This window comes from Eubalaena glacialis, chromosome 9 (genome assembly GCF_028564815.1).
Source record: "Eubalaena glacialis isolate mEubGla1 chromosome 9, mEubGla1.1.hap2.+ XY, whole genome shotgun sequence".
Taxonomy (NCBI): Eukaryota; Metazoa; Chordata; class Mammalia; order Artiodactyla; family Balaenidae; genus Eubalaena; species Eubalaena glacialis.
Genome location: NC_083724.1, coordinates 43,358,229 through 43,380,521, shown reverse-complemented (window position 1 = coordinate 43,380,521; position 22,293 = coordinate 43,358,229). Strand labels below are relative to the sequence as shown.

At 39.1% G+C, this 22,293-nt stretch overlaps 1 protein-coding gene across 1 annotated transcript in view; it reads right to left on the bottom strand.

Moving 5' to 3' along the window:
- The window catches only part of GNAQ (G protein subunit alpha q), a 280,233-nt gene that overhangs the window by 161,164 nt on the left and 96,776 nt on the right, over nucleotides 1-22,293 (bottom strand). Inside the window, exon 2 of the mRNA XM_061200324.1 lies at nucleotides 20,019-20,203. Within this exon, the coding sequence (XP_061056307.1) occupies nucleotides 20,019-20,203 (185 nt within the window). The remainder of the gene's footprint in view (nucleotides 1-20,018; nucleotides 20,204-22,293) is intronic.

Here is a 22,293-nt window from a genome sequence, read left to right as displayed (position 1 = left end):
TTGCACACTTTTATGAGTTCCAGTCACACATTTATGTAACAAACACATACTGAGCCCATATTATATGCATGAAACTGGCTAGGTGCTTCCGATTCAGCATGAACAAAACAGACACCATCCCTGCCATCTCAGACCTTTCGTTCTAGCAGAGCAAATTCTGCAGAGAGCAACTGTTAGCAAAGAGAGAATATATAGTTTAAATTTTGTTACATGTTGCCAAACTGCTCCCTTTGGGCAGGGTCCACTTGTTCACTGGGTTAGAAGACTCCTCAAAGCTATTACTTGACTGAATTGGGTTCCTTAGAGCAACACAGTTCTTTACTAAGTCAATCAGTGATCCTGGGGTCACTGGGCTGTCACAGGCCAGAGAGATTCCACATCCTGAAAGAACCACATGCACAAATACCACAGTCAAAAAAGACGATTCTGACACTCCATCAGGGGACACCAAGATATTTTACTCCAAAAGAAGCTCAATGCTTGATGAGATTTGGGGCCTCTCTGGAGATTTAAATTATTCATGTTATCATTATTTAAATTATTCATGTTGTCATTTATCATGGAAAATGGAGGGATGACTGTATGGAGTCTGGCTACCTAGTAGGGCAGGCTGGTGACATTTCTGCGCGGTTAGATACGGGGCGCACGGCCCCGCTCAGCGATTCTCCGTAGTTCATTTCAGGTTCACTCTCTTTCACTAATTCCCAGGTATCTGCACCCCAAGTGATTTTTTCCACAATCCCGACCCCCCACCCCCACCCCCTGCCCCGCTTCACTCACTCCCATCTTTCTGGGCAGATGATCCCACCACTTCCGATGAAACTGATTAGGACTGTCTGGTAAAAGCTGCCTCTTCTCTACCTTGAATTTCTGAACTTCACCAATTCTCTTTTCACTTCTAACAGTTTCCAAGCAATGCTTCTCCGGAGATTTGTTTTATTTTATTTTCTCCAGATTTGTCGATAGTTGTGCTCTTTACCAGCCAATTTCCCCTGACCTACGCATACCCGCAGGTCTCTTCTTAAGCTAAAAAACCAAACAACTTATTTAGATACCGATTCTGGCTTCCGCCTCAAGGCTGCCACTCCTCCCCATGGGCGTTCCTTCGCCCTGGTTGTGATTCTCATCACCCCGCTTCCCAGGGTTTCCTCCTGTTTCCAGACACTGCCACCTGTCACACTTCCAGCCCACCTTGAATTCTGAAAACACAGACTCCCATCGCTTCCTTTTTCTGCCCTTGGATTTGGGTGGCCCCAGGGCAGTTAAAATCAACCTCTGGAGTGAGAATTTGGAATTCCGAGGAGCCTCGGAATTTGAGGCTCCTCACAATCTGATTCCCCTGCATCTTTCCAGCCTGAACTCTTACCAGAAAAACTGCCCACCCTGTTGTCTTTGGTCCCTCAAAGCTTCCCCAGAACTGCCCTGTACTTTCTTGTTCTGTGTCTTTGCTCATCATCTTCCCCCACTCTCACTCATCTGTCAAACCACCCCCCCCCCATCTTTCAGGACCCAGTGCAAGTATCATCTGGCAGAGCCTTTCCAGTCATCGCCCACACCCCCCACCTCCCGAGCTATTCTCTTCAACTTCACTCCCTCGGTATTCAGTAAATGCCTGTGTCCCTCACTGAATGGTACACTCACCCCTGTATTCCTCACACAGCTGGCCTAGAATCCTGGTCTTGAATCCATCTTCCCTGTACATTTGCAACTTCAGCCTCTTTACCTAGGTTTTCTGACTTCAGGCTCTTTATCAGTAAACTGGGTTAAAAATACCCACCTTGGGGCTTCCCTGGTGGCGCAGTAGTTGAGAATCTGCCTACCAATGCAGGGGACACGGGTTCGAGCCCTGGTCTGGGAGGATCCCACATGCCGCGGAGCAACTGGGCCCGTGAGCCACAACTACTGAGCCTGCGCGTCTGGAGCCTGTGCTCCGCAACAAGAGAGGCCGCAATGGTGAGAGGCCCGCGCACCGCGATGAAGAGTGGCCCCCGCTTGCCGCGACTAGAGAAAGCCCTCGTACAGAAATGAAGACCCAACACAGCCAAAAATAAATAAATAAATTAAAAAAAAAAAAATACCCACCTTTAGGCAAGGATATACAATGGAGAAAGACAGTCTCTTCAATAAGTGGTGCTGGGAAAACTGGACAGCTACATGTAAAAGAATGAAATCAGAACACTCCCTAACACTGTACACAAAAATAAACTCTTTTTTGATCCATCTCCTAGAGTAATGGAAATAAAAACAAAAATAAACCAATGGGACCTAATGAAACTTAAAAGCTTTTGCAAAGCAAAGGAAACTACAATCAAGACAAAAAGACAACCCTCAGAATGGGAGAAAATATTTGCAAACAAATCAACGGACAAAGGATTAATCTCCAAAATATATAAACAGCTCATGCAGCTCAATATTAACAAAATAAACAACCCAATCAAAAAATGGGCAGAAGACCTAAATAGACATTTCTCCAAAGAAGACATACAGGTTGCCAAGAAGCACATGAAAAGCTGCTCAACATCACTAATTATTAGAGAAATGCAAATCAAAACTACAATGAGGTATCACCTCACACCACTTAGAATGGGCATCTTCAGAAAATCTACAAACAACGAATGCTGGAGAGGGTGTGGAAAAAAGGGAACCCTCTTGCACTGTTGGTGGGAATGTAAATTGATACAGCCACTATGGAGAACAGTATGGAGGTTCCTTAAAAAACTAAAAATGGAACTACCATATGACCCAGCAATCCCACTACTGGGCATATACCCACAGAAAACCATAATTCAAAAAGACACATGCACCCCAGTGCTCACTGCAGCACTATTTACAATAGCCAGGTCATGGAAGCAACCTAAATGCCCATTGACAGGCGAATGGATAAAGAAGATGTGGTGCATATATAGAATGGAATATTACTCAGCCATAAAAAGGAACGAAATTGGGTCATGTGTAGAGACGTGGATGGATCTAGAGACTGTCACACAGAGTGAAGGAAGTCAGAAAGAGAAAAACAAATATTGTATATTCACGCGTATATGTGGAACCTAGAAAAATGGTACAGATGAACCGGTTTGCAGGGCAGAAATAGAGACACAGATGTAGAGAACAAACGTATGGACACCAAGAGGGAAAGTGGCCGGGGGTGGGGGTGGTGGGGGGAAGAATTGGGCGATTGGGATTGACATGTATACACTGATGTGGATAAAACAGATAACTAATAAGAACCTGCTGTATAAAAAATAAATAAAATTTAAAAAAAAATACCCACCTTTTAGGATTAAATTTAAATTAAATTTATTATAACTCATTGGGTGAAGCAAAATGAAATTCTCTCAGAATTTCTTATACCTAAGGCAAGCTCCAAATATACAGAAAATATGTCCTGTTTGCTTTCTACTTGCTGTCATCACAATTCATTTCCAAATAATATACTTCATCTGATGAAAAATATCCTTTTCTCATGCTGTGGTATATGTCTAAGTTTCATCAAGCATCCTTGTCAATAATATTACTTTGACTATTTGCATTAGCATCCTCCTTAATTAAAATCTCATCCTTTTTGCAGATATCCATGATAAAAAAAACTTTGCTGTGCAAATAACATTGAGAGGAATACCTTAACAGGTTATGATAGTAACAGATGAGACAGTAGGTGTGACGTGGCACATCAGCTAAAAAGTTTACTTTTAAATTACCAAAAAAAAAAAAAAAAAAAAAGGAAAGCAAGAATGTTAAAAATAATAAAGGAAAGGGAATCTAATTTTTAAAAAAAAAAAAAATCAAGAATCCACAAAATGTTATCAGTGACAATGATATGTAATGATCTGAGACTCAAGAATTGGGTTTACAAAATCTAAACTGGGGTAGAAAAATGAACACCAATTTATTTTCTGGACAAAAGAGGATAAATCTGAATAGAGACTGTGAAATTTCACCCAGGTTTTTCCATGGTGGCCCCAGAGTGTGTACACATGCTTCCCAATTAGCCAGCCTGGCTTCTTAGCCATGAGCCATGGTAACCGAGTTAACTTATTTCACAGCCCTCTTTTACTTCACTTACCACCTCAGCATGCAATCTTGGAGTTTCTGCTTTAATTATTTTGCAACTTGGCCCAGACTTTGGTATCACGCACAGTTCATAACCACAGGAGGAAGCAAAATTCATAGCTGTCACCAATATTCAGGCAGACATCATGGCCAGTTACATGGCGACGGAAGCAAGGCCAGGAAGGAGTGGCCAGCATCTCAGCTAGTCAGAACAAGGGCTGCAAGCTACCATGAGCAATGCGGGTCGGAAGTCACAGGAGGGAGGTCAACCCAGGGTGGTAGAATCAGGCACTTACAGATGGGAAGCAGACTGGACACAAAAGATTAAGGTTTGAGGCATCCCAGGTCCCAGTCCATCTAAGCAGGCTTGGTCACAGACACAAGACTAGGGCAGCCAGCAAGGATGGAGCCCAACGGCCGGGGAGTTCTGACAAAAGCCTGTGCTGTAGAACCAGGCAGCCTGGGTGTTAGACTTGTCTAGAGATGTCACGTATCCACTTGGCAGCACTGAGTGTTATTTCATCTCACAAAGCCTCGGTTTCCTTATTTGTGGAAGGGCGAGCACAGTGTGAGGAATAAAGTGGGACACCTAGAGGAAGCTCCTAGGACATCTGGTACCTGTCTGGTATCGGACAAACAGACCGATAAGAGTAAAGCTCTTATTAAATGATAATTCCCTTCCCTTTCCCAAGAGGCTAAAGGTGACTTTCCACTCAGCCTCTATCTGCTTTACAGATAGGCAAGTGACCTACCCTGTGAGAAGCTCGGAGTGCAAAGCGTGGGAAGTAAAATAATCTGACACTGGCCTTTCTAGTCTAAACCCATCATTACCGCACAAATAAATATACCTTACTTTTAAAAGTTGAGAGAGAGAGAAAAAAAAAGTCCAAAAGTAAATTGTCATTTTTCAAAATGCAGCTCCAGGGTTGTATGACTTCGGGGAGGTCACCTGTGTGCCTCTGTTTCCTCACGCATAATAAGAGCCAGGCTACATGTATTTCCCATGTTTTAGGGAAACACAAAACGAAACAAAACCAAACCACCCTGTCAAATCATTTTCAAATTTAAGGCAAAATGTAAATGCCCATACAAGGACAGTGAGAGGATGATGTTTGACTTTCCATATCTATTTGGGTAATTTGGCAAGCCAGCTCAGACTCGCTGATCTGAGCTAACGCCAAGCCCCCTTCCCTGAGAGAGTGAACGCGTGCTGGATCAAGTGCACAGAAGATCAAAGATAAAGCCTGCTTCTGCCGGGACAGAGAGCCTGCTCTCTCCTACCAGCCGGGCATACCTTTGCTTTTCATTGAGTCAAGAGCTGACTGTGGGGACCATAAATCATCAGTTTCCAGAACACAAAGGGATCTGGGTGATGGAGCTGATGGAAGTTCACACATCTGCTTATGTTTTAAGAACAAGGTTCACAAAATAATTAGTGCTTGGGTCGCATAATTAGCAAGTCTCCCGGGTTGACCCAAATTAACGTGGCTAACATTCTTTTACGTCTCTTTGTTCCAAAATGCTGAACTGCATGGACATGTTGGAAACTGATGCAAATGTGTTCTGCTCTCTTGCATCAACTGTTCACAAATGTGTCTGTGACAGGATCCCCAAGGAAGCAACTAGATTCCATACAGGCTCATTTCAAAACAGACAATAAAGAAAGTTACACACACACAAACTATAAGGAAATGAAATGCAAACTTTAATAAACTACAGAAGAGTGAGATCGTGTCAATAGGAAATTTTCTAGTTTGCTTGTAGTACTCTATTGCTCAACTAAGAAAACTAATCTCTTTCTGGAAATTTCTTTATCATAAAAAAATGCTGCCTATATCTGTGTTCTCTACATTCAAAAGTTAAGAATGGCCCTTATTTCAAGTACTCATTCTCTATCTCCAAGAAATAAAATATGATCAGATATTAAGCATGGTGAATCCAAAAGTTCCTCATTCATTTAATGTGGAACTTTGACTAATATTGAGTTATCATACATATTTAAAACATTCATAACAGTGCCATTAATAAGAATTTTTATGATTATCTCTATTGCCATTATAATAACAATACCTGTACTTACAAGTATAAAAATCACTTCTATGATTATTACTATTGTTATTATAACCTGATTAAACTCAGAGCTGGGCTACCGTTCTCAAGGCAGTCCAAGACCTGCTGGATGAGGTCTCTACTGCCTGAGCTCAGGTACCTGTGTGGCAATTAAGCTCCCCAGGTGATTCCAGACCTGGTTACCAACAACTGAGAACCACTGTCTCAGACTTACGGGAAATCTTTTTAGATCCTGCAGAATGAAAGGATAAAAACATCAAAATTCGTCCCTTAGAGTAAGTGTGGCTGTACTATTTTACAGTTGTCAGAAAACCATATGAGGTAAGCACACAGGGCCAAAGGGCACAGCCTCATTTATTTTCACCTACAGGTTGATGATGTGCTTAAAGAGATTTCAAACCAAACCCTTCAGGTGTGAATGCCATTCAGTACCTCTTCTGTACTCAGGAAATTTCTATCCAAATGATCCTTGAAAGAGTCCTCACTGTAGACACTACCATACTTGTCCAGATTAAAAGAACCAAGGCGGCACATTGAGAATGAGACACATTCTCAGAGTCACATCTGAGAATAAGCCAGCCAGGGATTAAACACATATCTGGCCTACAGCTTGCTGACACCTACAGAGATATTGGCTGTACATCACCACTCACTTTTTAAATGAAATAACCACTGCAAGCGATCATACCTGAAATATATAATTAATATCTCTGAAAACATCGTAAGATGATCGTCTCAGTTTACTGATTTGAAAATGTCCCAACCTCTGCAATGAATCTACAAGAAAGTCTATGGCCAAACACTTATGAAAAGAACTACATCATTAGTATTGAAAAAGGTAAACTAAAATAAGGCTTTTGCCTATTAGATTGGCAAGATTTAAAACATTAATACAATGCAGAATTTGCAAGGATGTGGTAAAAACAGGCATACTCAGACCCTACACTGAAATTTGGTATGATCTTTCAGGATGGCAGTTTAGCAATCTTTATCAAGTCTTAAAAATATGCACACACTTTGACCCAGCAATTCCATTTCTAACAATTTATCCTGCAAAAATGTTCAATATGGCACAAATGAGAAAGCAAGTCAGAAAAAAAGTGTGGTGTACAGCCAATAAAAACAATCAGTATTTATATACAGGTCCTCACTCCCTTATCTATAATCTGAATTCTCAAAAGTTCCAAGAACTGAGAGATGTTTTTTGTGATGCATTTATGGGAAAACGTGACCTACTACAAGAATATTTAGAGTCTTTATTCCATTAATTATAAATATTAGTATACTTTGCTGCTGAAATGTTAATGTATTTGATTACAGGGGCCTATCCCATACCTCGATGGGGGTTTTACAAAATATATAGTATATTTCTCATATTATGTTTCTAAAATCTAAAAAAGAAAAAAACTTTGAATTCAGAAACAATCTGGCCCACAAAGTTTTGGATAAGGGACAGTGACCCTACATTTATTTGTGCATAGTTAAATTTTAGTATGTCTACCTATCGTAATGTTCACAGTGATTTTTACTTTCTTCCTTTGCTTTCATATGTTGTCTAAATTTTCTTTTTATAATGAGCACATTTATCTTTATTTTTATAAAAATCAATGTATTTCCACTTGGGAAAAGGGAGAGGGGGAAAGAATCTGGTCCTTATGAAAACACTCAACCAGATTTCTTAATTTCACATATTATAGCTCTGTTCACATATTATAACTACGTGTTTTATAATTCATAGCCAAGTGATTTTTCTGCTGAATAAGCTTTCCAATCACTTTCTTGATTTGTGACCAAGCTCACCACAGAGTTGTATCTTTACATCATTTACAGTAGTCTAGATCAAGACCTATTGGCAGCACAGGAGTGCAGCAGCTGAGACACCTTCCTGGGCTCCCATAAAAGATCTCTCCCTGGGCAACTGTCAGAAAACAAACAGATGCCCAATAGTACCAGATGTATCACCACATGCACCACCCAGAATGACAGGAAGGGGGACAAAGAAAGGGAAATCACAAAAGGAAGAAAAATATATATGCTTTCATGTAGAAATCTTTCTCTTGCCTGAAAATTAGAGAACTAAATAATTTTGTTGAGTATCTTATCTCTCTCTCGCTCTAATGAGACTGCAAGTCCCCATAAGCAAATACATGTCTAATACTTCCTTTGACCCTAAGAGAAATGAAAAATGCATAGTTTTTAAAATTAACTAACTGCTAAACAAATAACCATGCTATTAATTGAAAATACAAAGAGGTAATTAAAAAGTTATAGTCGGGAAGCAGAAGTCAAATGGATGGTTGTAAGAATTAAGAGTTTAAAAGGCCCACAATAATAGTAGTATCACACAATCAGCTCCATTCCATTAGATTTTGGTTCATTCATTCTACGATACTTACTGCTTCCAACTGCGGGTCAGGCAGGGTGCTAGGTACTGAGACACAGCAGTGAGCAGCGCGGTCTTGCCTCTGGCCCTGACAGAGGGGCTGGGAGGACGGCTGCAGTGGCCGCAGAGAACTCCAGCTGTTCATTCTCATAAGGAACTTAAATATGTGTGTCCTGGTGCCAAAGGTATTTATAGAGTCAAGTACAGCACTGCTTTTTGGAAATTATGAAGCCCAACTCTGATTTTAGAATCCAGCCCATAAACTTGCAACTGGAGTGATTTGAGACACACATTTTAAACACTTTTTTATTTGTGAAATTAGAATACTACCTGCACCTCACACTTCTGAGCATATAAAATACCTGACATGGTGTTGGGCCCAGGTTTGTTTGTTCGACTGGTTGGGTGGTTTTGCTGGGCAAAGGTTATTTCTCTCCCTTTTCCTTCCTCCCCACCCACTTCCATTTTCCGCAATGGACTGGCTGCCCCCTCTTACTTGCAAACACCCTGGAGTCAAGATAATAAGATACCTTGACCACCAGGAAAGAGTCAGGGCTCCTTGATAGCAGCAGTAACATGGATCATGAACCTCTTCCGAGTCGCCACCGTTACTTACATTCTAGACCAGTTGTCCTAGGTCTTATCACAGTCTAGGCCACTACTTCCTGGAAACCACTGGTGTACCTGATAATGACTCACGTCTCATTGTTGTGTCATAGCCTCTTCAACATCTTCAGACAATCAGCAATTTTTTCTTACACATTCTGCAGTTTATCCAAAGGCCCATATGTTTCTCCTTACCCAAAACTTTCTGAGAAGAATTTGACAACAACCATTTAGTGGGCACTACTATACTGATGTTACCATCCTGAAAGTTTTGCATCAATTGGGTTTGCATCAAAAAGTTTGTTCTCAGTTTTTCCATAATATCTAATGGAAAAACCTGAATGAACCTTTTGGCCAACCCAATATGTTCTCTCATTAATGCCCACATCGACTATACAAAGCGGGTAACATTATCACCCTCACTTTTCAGATGAGGAAGACATAGCTTAGAAAGTCTGTAACTTGCTGAATATCCTTCGGCTGAAATCCTATAGATGTATCAGTTCTGGGATCTTTACTCAAAGGTTAGCCCATTGATGATTTCATATTGCCTCTGGTGGTACAGTCAGTTACTTCATAGATGGCTCTACTTCAGGCAACTTCAATATCACCTGGGAGCTTGTGAGGAATGCAGAATCTTGGGCCTTCCCCAGATACGCTGAAATATAATCCACATTTTAACAAGATCTCTATGTGGTTTGCACACACTTTAAACTTTGAGAAGCACTGTTCTAGAATATAAAATCGCCATCCCTAACCTCATATTCATTTTGGATGATCCAAAGCTGCCATCGGACTATATGGCAGCTATATGCAAATTATAAGGCACCTCATCTTTATATAGCATTTGGCAAAATGATAGTGTCACTGCACAAAGAAAAAGACAACTCTTCCTTCAGGCCGCCCTTCTCCCCCATGGCTGGACACACACCACTCGACATCTACATAGACCATCAGCAAAGTATATGGCATTGGCCATTTTATGCCAATATCAAATTCTTGGCCAAATATCTCACTGACATTGCACTTGGCCCTGCTAAAGCCAAAATTCCTAAAACTCTGACAAGCATTGCTAACACTAAATTTTCCATTACAATATGGAATATAGGATCAAGGTCAATTGAAGGATTACTGAATCCAAAAGTATTTTAACACCCAACTTTAGTGAGGGTTTGGCTGCAGTGTAGTCTAACCAAACAGCTATACACTCTTATCCCTTTGCCATGAGCACAGCCTGAGGGCGAAGACCAGGCTAGTGCCTTCAAAATACAAGAGGCAAACGATGACCTGAACAGCCAAACTCCTACCACAGAGCCACCATTTCAAGAACTGTTCACTACCTCCCAGACTGGCCAATGTCTACTACAGTCAGGACAGCCTTCTTTTTAGCTCAAAACCATTATGCTTTTTACCACAGAGGATGTGTGTACGTTGAAAGAAGCAGATAACCTACCAACCAATCTATAATCTTATACATCTCAAGAGTGGTATCAAGTTCCTTGATATATGCTGGTAATGCCAGTCCTTTCTAAGTCATTTTTCATTTTAAACAAATAACACAAGATTGTAAGAAAACTGCATAATCATCTTACAAAGTAGTGGTGGCAACAACAACTTAAAGGTTACCTTCTTAGCAAATTCACTTTAAGAAACATAAAATCAGGAAAATAAATGTGTTCAAAGTATAGGTTTACAACAAATCAACCAAAACTAGTGATCATAGCTTTAAGTGGAGCATTTTTTAACCCCTTGAGAGGAAAGTGTCACAATATAACGTGACAAAAAAATGTCATTATTTTTTTAAAGTATCAATACATTTCCTTGAGGATGTTCAAGTTTGGATATATGCACATATATATATTCATGAAAATCATAGTATATTAACAGTATGCTATTTAAAAGCACAGTTATGTAGCAAGTATAAGTGATTTGGGATAAACAATACGGTGAAGAACAGAGTACAAGAAACAAGAAGATTTTAGGCTTTGATATACATGACCAAGATAAGCAAAACTGCCACTTTGCTAAACCCTAAGCAAGCCCCACCCTAAAAGTCAACAACAGCAAAAAGTCTGGAACTGAAATTATTTCTTCAGTGGTGTGAGAATGAGGAAGAAAAATGCTAGCATGTCTCATATTCTCACTAGATCCCTTCAAACTCCATTAGGCATTCACTTTCTTTGGTTCCAACAAATAGATTCTGACTCTCTAATTGAAAATAGATGCACTGTTTTAAAATTAAAGGGGAAAATCATGCATTACGTGGTTTAAAAGAAGAAGGAAAGTATGTATGTGATGCTTTGCCAGGAGTTAACTAAGAACATCCAAATGACCAGACTCACAACTTCCTACTAAAATGTGTTAAACTATGCCACATGTATTTTATATGGTGGCTGTCAGTCCATGGACGTCCAAGTCCTGAGCAGCTGAAAGGGATTTAGAGGGAGACTGCTTTAGCAGAGTTCTCGCGTGTATTTGGACTAATCAGTAATGTTCCTTAGAGCACTTGCTCTTTTCTTTTTTAAAAAGAGCCAAATTGGTTTATGTTGACTTTCATACAGGAAATGTTTAGTAAATATTTGTTGAGTGACAAAATGAAAGATGACAGACACTGCATTGCACTGGGCAAAGGATGGTCTTTTCAGTAAATGAGTTAATTATATACCCATATGAAAAAAATAAAACCTGACCCCCCCACACGTCACAATATACTCTACAATCCATCTGAAATGGATTTTAGATCTGAACGTAAAAAACAAAACAAAGAATTTAGAAGAAAAACCTGCAGATTATTTAAACAACCTTAAAGCAGGCAAAGATTACTTTAAAAGGATCAAAAGGGTAAAAAAATGATAAACTGGACTATATTACAACTAAGAACTTCTTTTCACTTAAAGAACTATGAAGAAAATAAAAAGCAAGCCACAAAGTAGAGACGATATCTACAATACATTTACTCAACTGAGATTCCTTAATATCTGAAGAGCTCCTACGAAACAGTAAGAAATCAGACAACCCAATAGGAAAAAAAAAGGGAAGAAGTATTTTTAAAAAGATAACCCATGGCTGATAAATATATGAAAAGGTGCTCAACATGCCTACTTATCAAAGAAATACAACAATGTGACACTACTATCCAGCCACCAGAATAGATAAAATTAAAAGACTAATAATATACCAACTGTCGTCAAGGATATGGGGCAACTAGAACTCTCAAAGATAACTGGTGGAAGTGTAAATTGGTACAATTATTCTGGAAAACTCTTTGGTAGTATCCACGTACTGAAACTGACCAGATGTATACCTTCTGACTCAGCAATTCCAAATTCTAGGTACGTAACCCAAAGAAATACACGCTTATGTTCACCAAAAGACAGGTACAGGAATGTTTATATTGGCATTATTTGTAATAGCCAGAAACATCCAAATTTCTATTAACAACAGGATATATAAACAAACTGTAGCATATTCATAAAACGGAATATTATACAACTGTGCTGCCCAATGCAGTAGCCACTAGTCACGTGTAAATATAAATTTAAAAGATTAAGTAAAAATTCAGTTCCTCCGTCACACTGGCCACGTTTCATGTGCTCAATAGTCACATGTGGCTAATAGCTACCATACTGTACAGACATAAACCACTTTCATAAAGTTTTATGGGGCATTGCTATTAAACAGCAATTAGAATAAATGAATAAATGAAGTAACAACATAGGTGAATTCCACAAATGTAATGTTGAGTGAAATAAACCAGACACAAAGGAGTATTATACTGTATGCTTCTATTCATACAAAGTTCAAAAACTAATCTATGTTATTAGAAGGCAGGATGGTAGTCCCCCCTCGGGGTTGGGAGTATTTTGAAGGAAGCACAAGGAGGCTTCTGAATTCCTCGTCGTGCTAATCTGGATGAACAGGTCTGTATGCAAATGTGTTCACAATGGAAAAATACATGGACAATACTAATGATGTGCACACTTTTCTGTACACAAAAATTACCAAAAAAAGAAAAGAAATCAGCCTCAGTCTATTGCTCAAGTCTTTCCTTGCTTCAGAGTTCTCCTCTGATGAACATGAACTCAAGATAACTCATCCTGCATAAATGATATGGCATGCCTTGGGATTATGGATTAATTTTAGCCAAGAAAAGGGGATTACAAAATTCATCTTCTATTTTTATATGGCTGACATGGGTATAAAGAACTACAGTGGAACAAGCATAAAGTGAGGAGAAAACATGGCTAGGACATATTTGCAAGACATTAAAAGAGAAAAGAAAGTACACAAAGGGATTTTGAAAGCTGATATAGGTACTGGAGAATCTGTGTTGATCAACTCCCCAGCAAGAGTCCTAGAGAGAAAGGAAAAAGTGGTAAACCAACCTCAGAAAAAGAGGTGGTTGACACATCAAGTGGGTCATGAAAAGTCTCTGGATTCCTTTAGACTATTAGAAAGAAAACTCTCAAAGATTTGTAGAAGCAGGAGTAGAAAGTTTCCCTGTGAAAAAGTACAGGCTGTCTTTGGTGGCCAGAAGCCAACAACCCAATTAAAATAACTATTGCTACTAACACCCACAAAACCTGCAGCTGAGTTTGAACTTTGAACACTGTTTTTTTTTAAAAAAAAGTACACAGACATAAATATTGTAATCACTTATGGGACTGAGATGCAAAGAAAGAAAAATCTCCACTGGGCTAGAGACCACTGTCAAAGCAAATCTGTTTTTAATTCTTTTTTTTTTTTAATTCTCATAAGTACTCTGGAATGGACAATGTTCAAAAACGGTAGGAGCTTTAAACTATAACAAATAACTTTAACAACAGCTTCATCTCTTTGTTAGAGTTTTGGAATCAGAGAATCAGCATGAAAAAAAAGTAGTGTTGGAAAGCATTTTAGAGGTTGTCTAGTCCATCCCTGGTCTTATTTCAGCAAAATGGCCTTAAAGAATTTCACATGTTAAAAATACATTCTATTTTTGAACACATCCAGATAAGGAGATTTCTCTCCTTGGTATCCCATTTCAATGACTGTCACTCTGAGGAAAGTTTTCCTTAGATACCTCCTAAATCTGGTCATGCTGTTTAAGCTATTGTCTGTTTTATTCTTAATAAAGATGGAAGATAAGTAATATCTGTCCTCTCCATAATGACAAATTCATCTTATAATAACTTCCAAACATTTTTTTTCTCATTTGCAAGACATTTTCACATTGAGTATCTATTTAGCCCTTGAAATATCTTATTATTATCTGTACCATTCTACAGATGAGGAAATTCAGGCTTAGAGAGTAAAGAAATTTAGGCATAGGGAGGAAATGTGACAATCCCAAGGTTACTCAGCTATTCAGTGGTTTGGCTCAAACTCAGCTAACTCACTTCATTTATAACTGTTGCTATATCACTAACCTCCCAACCTCCCCCGATATCCCACCCTGAACAATGCCAGAATAAGAAACTGTATTTTAGGACAGGCTTAGCGAATGCTGAGCAAAACTGGAGGGCTTGCATCTATAGAGAATCCATGTGTCATTTTATTTTTTAAATTGATGGTATGATATTGCAGTGGATAATTGTGATTTGTGCAGCATCATTCCTCTTCTTCTACTAACTGTACCCAGACTTCCCTCAGGGACTGTCAATCAAATTGCCCAGCCTTTTCCACAAAGCTAGCACAGAAGCCGGGCTAGACAAATCAGGCAAGTTTTCCCGGGAATTTGAATCCTGAATCGGGTGACAGAAGACTGGAAATGGTCAGAGTTCATGCTTCTCTCAGATGAGTTCCACAGACCTGTCCTGGTTTCCGAGAGTTAGTCCTTCGGCTTCTCCTCAATTCTCCAAGTGACCTCACAGTCCCATCAATTCTTCTTCCACTTAAGTTAGCCAGTGTTGGCTTCTGTTGCTTGCAAGCAGAGAACCTTGACTGAAACAACTCTTCAGAGGCACAGATACCGACATATACTGATTAAGGTCTGCCTTTATTATGTGCTTATCATACAGGTGACAAATATTAAATTGAAATCAGTCTCTTAGAAAATTCCCTCATGTTGAAAAAAGTAGTATAGTAATTTTCTTGTTCAATTGATCAAAGGCAGGAACAAGTTGGCAAGTCCTCCAGAATCTTGGCTACATTTGTCTTTTGAAAAATGGCTTCTGGGAGCTTAAGATTTCTCAGGAAGCAGAGAAAGTTCAGAAAGCTGTAAATGTGCTTAACCAGGTACTTTCCCCGTGACACGTCCTTTCCTAGAAAGGTTCTGGGAGGACCAGAAGTATTTGTTGCAACATGTCCCCTCAACCTCTCCATCCCCAGGAGAGAGGGGAACACAGGAGTTGGGCCTGGAAACTGCTGGCTGGCTGGGCAAAGGCAGCTGCAGCCTAGGTGCTAAAAGAGCCCTGGTCATCAGGACTTTTGAGTCTAACAGTAGAAGCTAGAAGAGGTGACAGCGTCTACCCAACATTAGCACGTGGCTGAGTTCTACTCAATAACTGTCTTGAAGATTCATCAGATTCTTTTCTCTTCCTGGGATTGGCAAAGGGAGCAAAGGCCTTTCAATACTTTGAAACTGCTGTAATACCTGGATTTCACAGTTCACAGAAATGATAAGCCAACAGTAAAGGGACACCAGGACCCGCTAACTGGAGTGATTCACTCAGTGAACAAGAGCTCCTACAACATTCCTGGCTTCTTGTGGGGGAGATAACAAATTATAAAACAAGAAGCTTGCTCACTGTAAGGTAACCTGCAATCGAATAAAAAAGTAAGGCATGTGTGTATGAAACAACAACAACAAGCAAAGCAGGAAGAATGCCAACTACCAGATACAGGTAGTAAGTACATAAAAATCAGGAGTTCAAAACCTTGTGATCTATTTCCCCAAGCTGTAACTCAAGACAGTTCTTAGCATGTTAACATAGAAATTTTATTGAGCTGATTTCAAGGCCCAAAGAATAATCAGAAGAGTACGCCTGTATAAGACAGGAAAGCATAAAATAATAGTGATGAAAATTGTACCTTTTGGAAAGTAAGAAATGACAGAGTAATCTATCTCATCATTGAATGCCTTGTACCTAGCGGAGCCTTAAATGGATCTTTTGATTTGACTAAGCAACAAATATTTAATCCCTTTCAACATCAGCTATCAACACTTGTGTTTAGGAAAAAGGCAAAGTAATATTTAGAAATAAATAAACCCGAGCTCACAGTATTCAGAAGAAGTCCTCAAACACATTCTCTTACTTGGGCTGAGTCCAAGCAGCTCACCTATAAATATTACTTGTTTGGGAAAGAAAGTCCAAGAACAGGATAGTGGATACACGCCCAGGGAGGAATTAATGTTTCTTTGGTAAAAGTTTGCAATTTATTACAAGCTCCCCTGGAAATGAAGATCCCTGGAACACTGAGTAAGGGCCCTGAAGAGACATGCAATGCAATGCCACTACCTGGGGCAGAGGTTGTGGCCTGGACTCCCCTTGACCACTGTGCCAGCCCCCAGCTAACCAGTGAGACTCTCAATTCAATGCAGTAACACTTACACAAGAGCAAAAGAAATTCCAATATTTCAGCATGGCAGTCCCCTAGCTAGACCAATTTCACAGCAAACAAAACTGTCAACAATTCCTCAGTTAAGAACGGGCCATATCGTCTGTAAGCTACATTCTGCTTTACAAAATACATGAACTTAGAAGCAAGAACAAAGTTAGGCTGGACAATACTGGAAAATGTTTGTTTTTATTAATGCTACTACCACAGATTATGGCCAATGCGGCAGTAGGTGCAAAGAAGCTTTTTAATAAACCAAACGGTTATTTATGTTGTATCTTTAGGGTCACAAAATAATACAAATCACAACACACTGCCTCCAAGTAACTGCTAATAAAATGCACACCAAGTCCTTTAAACTATTTATAAAATATTAGAGCATACTGTAACCAGAAACTTCTGTAGAAAATTCTAACCAAGACATAAAATATTATTATTATTAAGTAGGTATCATAAATGTAAGAAAATAAAAAATTCAAACTTCTTAGCCTGGATTCAAAAGCTTTCAGAAACACATTCTAAGCCTTTTTTTTTTTTTTTTTTTTTTTTTGGTTCTTATTTCTTCAGTTCTCCTCTATAGGAATTCTGTTCTAGTAAAACTGGCCAATTTACACACTGCATGCACATACCTTCTTCTGAACATCTACTCTAGCCTTTCCTCCTCCCCAAAGTGCCCCTCCCTCAGCTCTGCCCTTGCCTCTTTCTGGACTGCAAATTTCTGCCTAGCCCTGGTTAACCTTCTCTGCCTCCCTGACAGCCCACTGCATTTATTCCCTTATGTATCAACAGCTATCTATTGATTTGAATAATCACTTCAACAATGGTGAGGGGCAGGAGGGGAGGCTTTCAGCTGTTTAAACTTACAAATTATTTACCTATTCATAAAGCAAGTATCTTTTGAACACCTACTGTGTACAAGATACAATGCCAGGGACAATGAATAATGCCAAGATGGAACTGATACAAGATTTACTTTCAAAGAGCCTAGAAGCTAGTCAGGAAAATAAGATCAATACCCAAATCATCATAACTAATACAAGCTAGGCAACTATCAATACTCCAGTATGGGTTCTGCAAGAGGGTGGGATCACTTAGTACCACAGGGGGAGCAGAGAAGAATGAGGAGGAATCGGCAGTTGGGTGGAACAGGAAGGAGACAGACGACATTATTTCCTTAATAAGCTTTAACAAAGGCAAGGAGGGAGCAGAGCTCAGGAAGTTAATGGAGGAAGCAAGGGGTGATGCTTTAAAATTCATACATGTTGTAGAGAAAATGGAGCAAATGTGAACGTAATTTATATTATGAACTAAAGGGAATTAAACGTATTGAGGAATTCAGATGTCAGTCACTACATTAGGCAGTATGTTAAGTAACCAGGAGATGTGGGAAGATTTCACAGGATAATTATGATCTCTGAGAAAAATCTGTATTATTATAACGTTTTATGATGTTGATTTTTAACTGAATGGTACCCAACACAGTAAAGTCTACTTAACTAGAATTGATACAAAGAGCTCAAATAACACACATTAAGCATTCTTCAATGTGTTCTATGAATAGGGGATAAATTCCACATCATCTTCTACATCTGTGTGTCTGTACAATGAATGATCTTCATATGAAAATTTAACATCAAGGCGAGACCCTGAAGGATTCTTCTGAAGCACCAAGAAAGATGATTTTTTGGTATAATTAAGAAGACGGTATTATATTTTAATGTGTAAACTGGCAATATGTATGTATATATGTAAAATACACAAACAAACATCAATTACACCACACATGTGGTAACTCAGGCAGAATTCATCAGATCATCACGTTATCAACCAACTGTAGATTGGAAAAGTCACTGGCATTTAAAAAAAATTCCTTCTACAGAATAGTCTTACAATTGCAGCAAAACAAGCATGCCACCTATTTCAGAAACTCGTTACACTGAGATTTCTTGGGGGGTGGGCTGGGGGAGGGGGGGACCCTGATCCTTTTAAATTCAGACTGCTTCCATATCCAGGCAGCCTCACCTGATTCAGGTACCATACTCCCATGAACCTACCCAGATCTTTTCACTCTTGAGAGTAAAAGCAGGGAGGGTTATTTGTGGAGAGACTCTCGTTGCCATCGGAAAACTAACTGTGAAGGTATCAACTAGATAAGAAGCAGCCAGTTGATTTCAAAGGACCACCCCCCCAAAAAGAAATGCCCGATTTGAAAATGATCTGAATATTTAGAAGCTTCTAAATGGTAACAGAAGCGGAGGTACAGAGAACTGCTTTATTTTACCTGTGATTCATGTTTGTGAGTTACATCTCAGTTAATGAGTCACACTGGGCATGCCAACTTCTTCTTAGTACTCATTGATACTGGTATATGGAAATGTCCTCAAGAGTAGATTATCAAGAGTACTGAGAGAATGAAAGTTCTGACTGAAGGTCCTAAAATAAATGTAGGTGCAAAGGTAGTGTTTTGTAAACAAAAACTACCAACTTATAAGATCAGCATCTACAAGTTGTAAGGAACAAAGACTACATCCATCAGTAGACATACTGATTGATTAACAGCAAGACACTTCTACAAATTCCAAATAGATTCTGCTTCCCTTATAAACTCCCAGCATAAACTCAAACCTGGAGACACCCTCAGATGCACCAACCTTGTTGGGCATCATGTAGCTATAATATTTGGAGGGTGAGCAATTACAGCAATTGTTTTCACCTGAATAAAAAAAATCTGATTTTCTATTTCAAGTAAGAAAAAATGCTGGATATTGGGAAAGTTTGCTTGTTTTCTAAAAAGCTAAAAATTAAAAAAAATTTTTCCCCTAACCCTTTCTCAAGTGATTTTAGAAGTTTCCATTACTTTAATACAACTCCAGGGAAACGTGTTTGAAAGGTTACTGGAAGTGACAGATGGGCCTATTTTGAAAGAAAATTAAGCCTGTGGTACTACTGAAAGGAAGTCACGAAATCCAAAATTAAACTGGACAGAATGGTCTTAAGCTGTTTTTGTTCTTTTTTCAAGGGAGTACAAAGAGTGGGAGGTTGAAGCAAGGCCACTGCTTCTCATCTGAATCCCCTCACTTGGGTCAATTTGTCTTGAACTGACAAACTGTCTTCTTAAGGTAATGTGTGCCCCTACCTTTTAAACATCCATGTATCTATTGTCGAATATCCAAACGTCCTTCACTGATATCACTAAGAATACAACTCCAATTTTTTATAGCTGTAACTTTAAAGACTTAAGAAAAAAAAAAAAAAAACAGTTATAAACAACTTGTTGAGCCATTGAAAGCCCCATTTAGGATGAGACGGAAAACGTCCATTAAAAAAGCCACCACACATCCCAGCTCTTCCCAGGAGGAGCTAGGCCTACCTTATTGTGCTCGTACTTGTAGGGGATCTTGAGCGTGTCCATGGCTCTGATCATAGCCTGCATGGCCGTGAAGATGTTCTGATACACCAGCTTGGTGAAGCCCCTTTTGTCTTCATCAGAGTAGCCCGACCCGTGGATGATTCTCATCTGCTTGATAAACGTACTCTTGCCACTCTCTCCTGTCCCTGAAAGAGAAATGACGGCAGCGCATCAGACCATGAGACCTTCTCACAGTCTCCCAGACAACTCAACTGGGAACAGGCCTTGGATGTGACATCTCCAAGGGCCTGCCGAAAGGGGCATCCCGAGAGGGGGAAAGGCCACCTATGGTGAGCACTCAGCAGAATTAGAGCAGTGACAGTCCATTTCAGAGGCAGATGAGCTTTAAAAAAAAACAAAACAAAAAACTGTCACCTCTTTGGGAGCCGCTCAGCATGGAATTTTGATAGTGATTTGTAACCACGTATCTTATATGAAACACAATAAAAATAGCATCGTTTGAACAGAATAAACACTTGATAAAGCTCTCTTCCCTGGAGAATGTCTGAAATGATTCCAGGAGGCTGGGATGTTTAGCCAGGATTTGGATCTGAAAATGACAATGCACTCACTCACACAAATGCTGGTCAGAGAGTGGTAAGACAAAAATGCCTGAAAATTTCTAGACATTTTCTCTTATTTTAAAATGGGGTATGTGGAGAACACAGTACTCAGATAAGATAAGAATCAGCATTTTTCAGGACAGCAAGTATCAACTGTATTTATTTCCAGGGGCTTTGGTCAGCTGAGTTATGCCGAGGAACCACTGAATCCAGAGAAGACACAGTGACTCTCCTTCCTTCTGCCTACTCTTAACTGTGACACAGAAATTTACTGTTACTGGATTTTTTTCTTTTGTGTTCTCATTTTTCCCTCCTTCAATATTCCTTTTCAGTTACCATAAGCCTGAAGATAATCCATAACAAAGCTACAAATGCCTGTGGGGAGGAGGAAAAATGGAAACATGAGATCATTTCACTGAATGACAACGTATTTCTTCTACAGTGAATCTGAAACTATGAATCTAAAAACTTCATTTTTTAAAATATAAGTGGTTTTGGGAGTATGTAACTTCATTTTTGAATATCTCCCACTCACTTTCAAATTTCCTTGAAATTTCCAAAACAATAAATGTCTTTGTCTTCTCCTAACAATGTGGGGAAAAAAAAATGTTTTTTGGATATTAAACATGGAAGAATATAATAATAATACACAGGATGACTACAGCATCCTCGTTGCCATCTCCTATCAACAAGACATTAAAAAAACAACAACAACAAAAAAAGGCGGAAAAGGAGAACTAAAAACTAGGAATACAACATCTGTCCTAATTTTGTTTGGTTTTTCTGGTGGTTGGATTTCATTACTATCTTTATAAACAATCATGAAAAATTCAAATAAGTATTACAGTTTTCATAGAAGTACTCTTAAATGACTACAGATGTCTTGGTAAACACAGAAGCCTCACATAGTTACAGTGAAAGATGATTTCTAGCCCCATAGTCCTGTGGTCACCGATTCCTTTATCCTTTTCATATGACTTTTAATAAAGTGATCTGCAATTTCTTGAAATATAAAATGAACACTTCCTTTATCATTTTCACATGACTTTTAATAAAGTGATCCGGAATTCCCTGAAGTATGAAGTTAACACTGCAATGTGAATGCTATCAACCCATTTTAACAAGATTAATTCCAAGGAGTTAAAAATGAACTTCTTATAATCCTATCCATGAATACTGGGAAAAAAAACCCCAGAAAGTATCTAAAAAGCTACAAAATTGTTTCTTATTACCCATCAACAATTTATAGAAAGAAACCAGTATATTTACTTTCTGAGCAATTCAAAGTATGGAAGAAAAAGACCCAAATCGCTTCTTTGTGTATTATCCTTATCCCAGAACCAACAGCTTGCTCTGAGGGCCCAACGAGAGACATAATCATCAAATCAGAATCTCTGCCAGTTTTTTCCACACCAAAAACAAGAAGAAATCTTAATATGTGAAGTTAATGGTATGAAAAGAAAAGAGAATCGAGCAAGAGGCCTCCTCCTAGCTGAGAGGCTTTTATATACTTACCCCCTCAAAATAAAATCAAGAAAGTAAGAGAAGAAATCTAAACTACACTGGCTTGCGTGTCACTTAAGTCGTGTTGGGCAAGAGCAGTCAACGCTTAGCCCCTCTTGGGATCTACACTAAGCCCCTAGACATCACCCTAATGAAGACTCCAATTATAG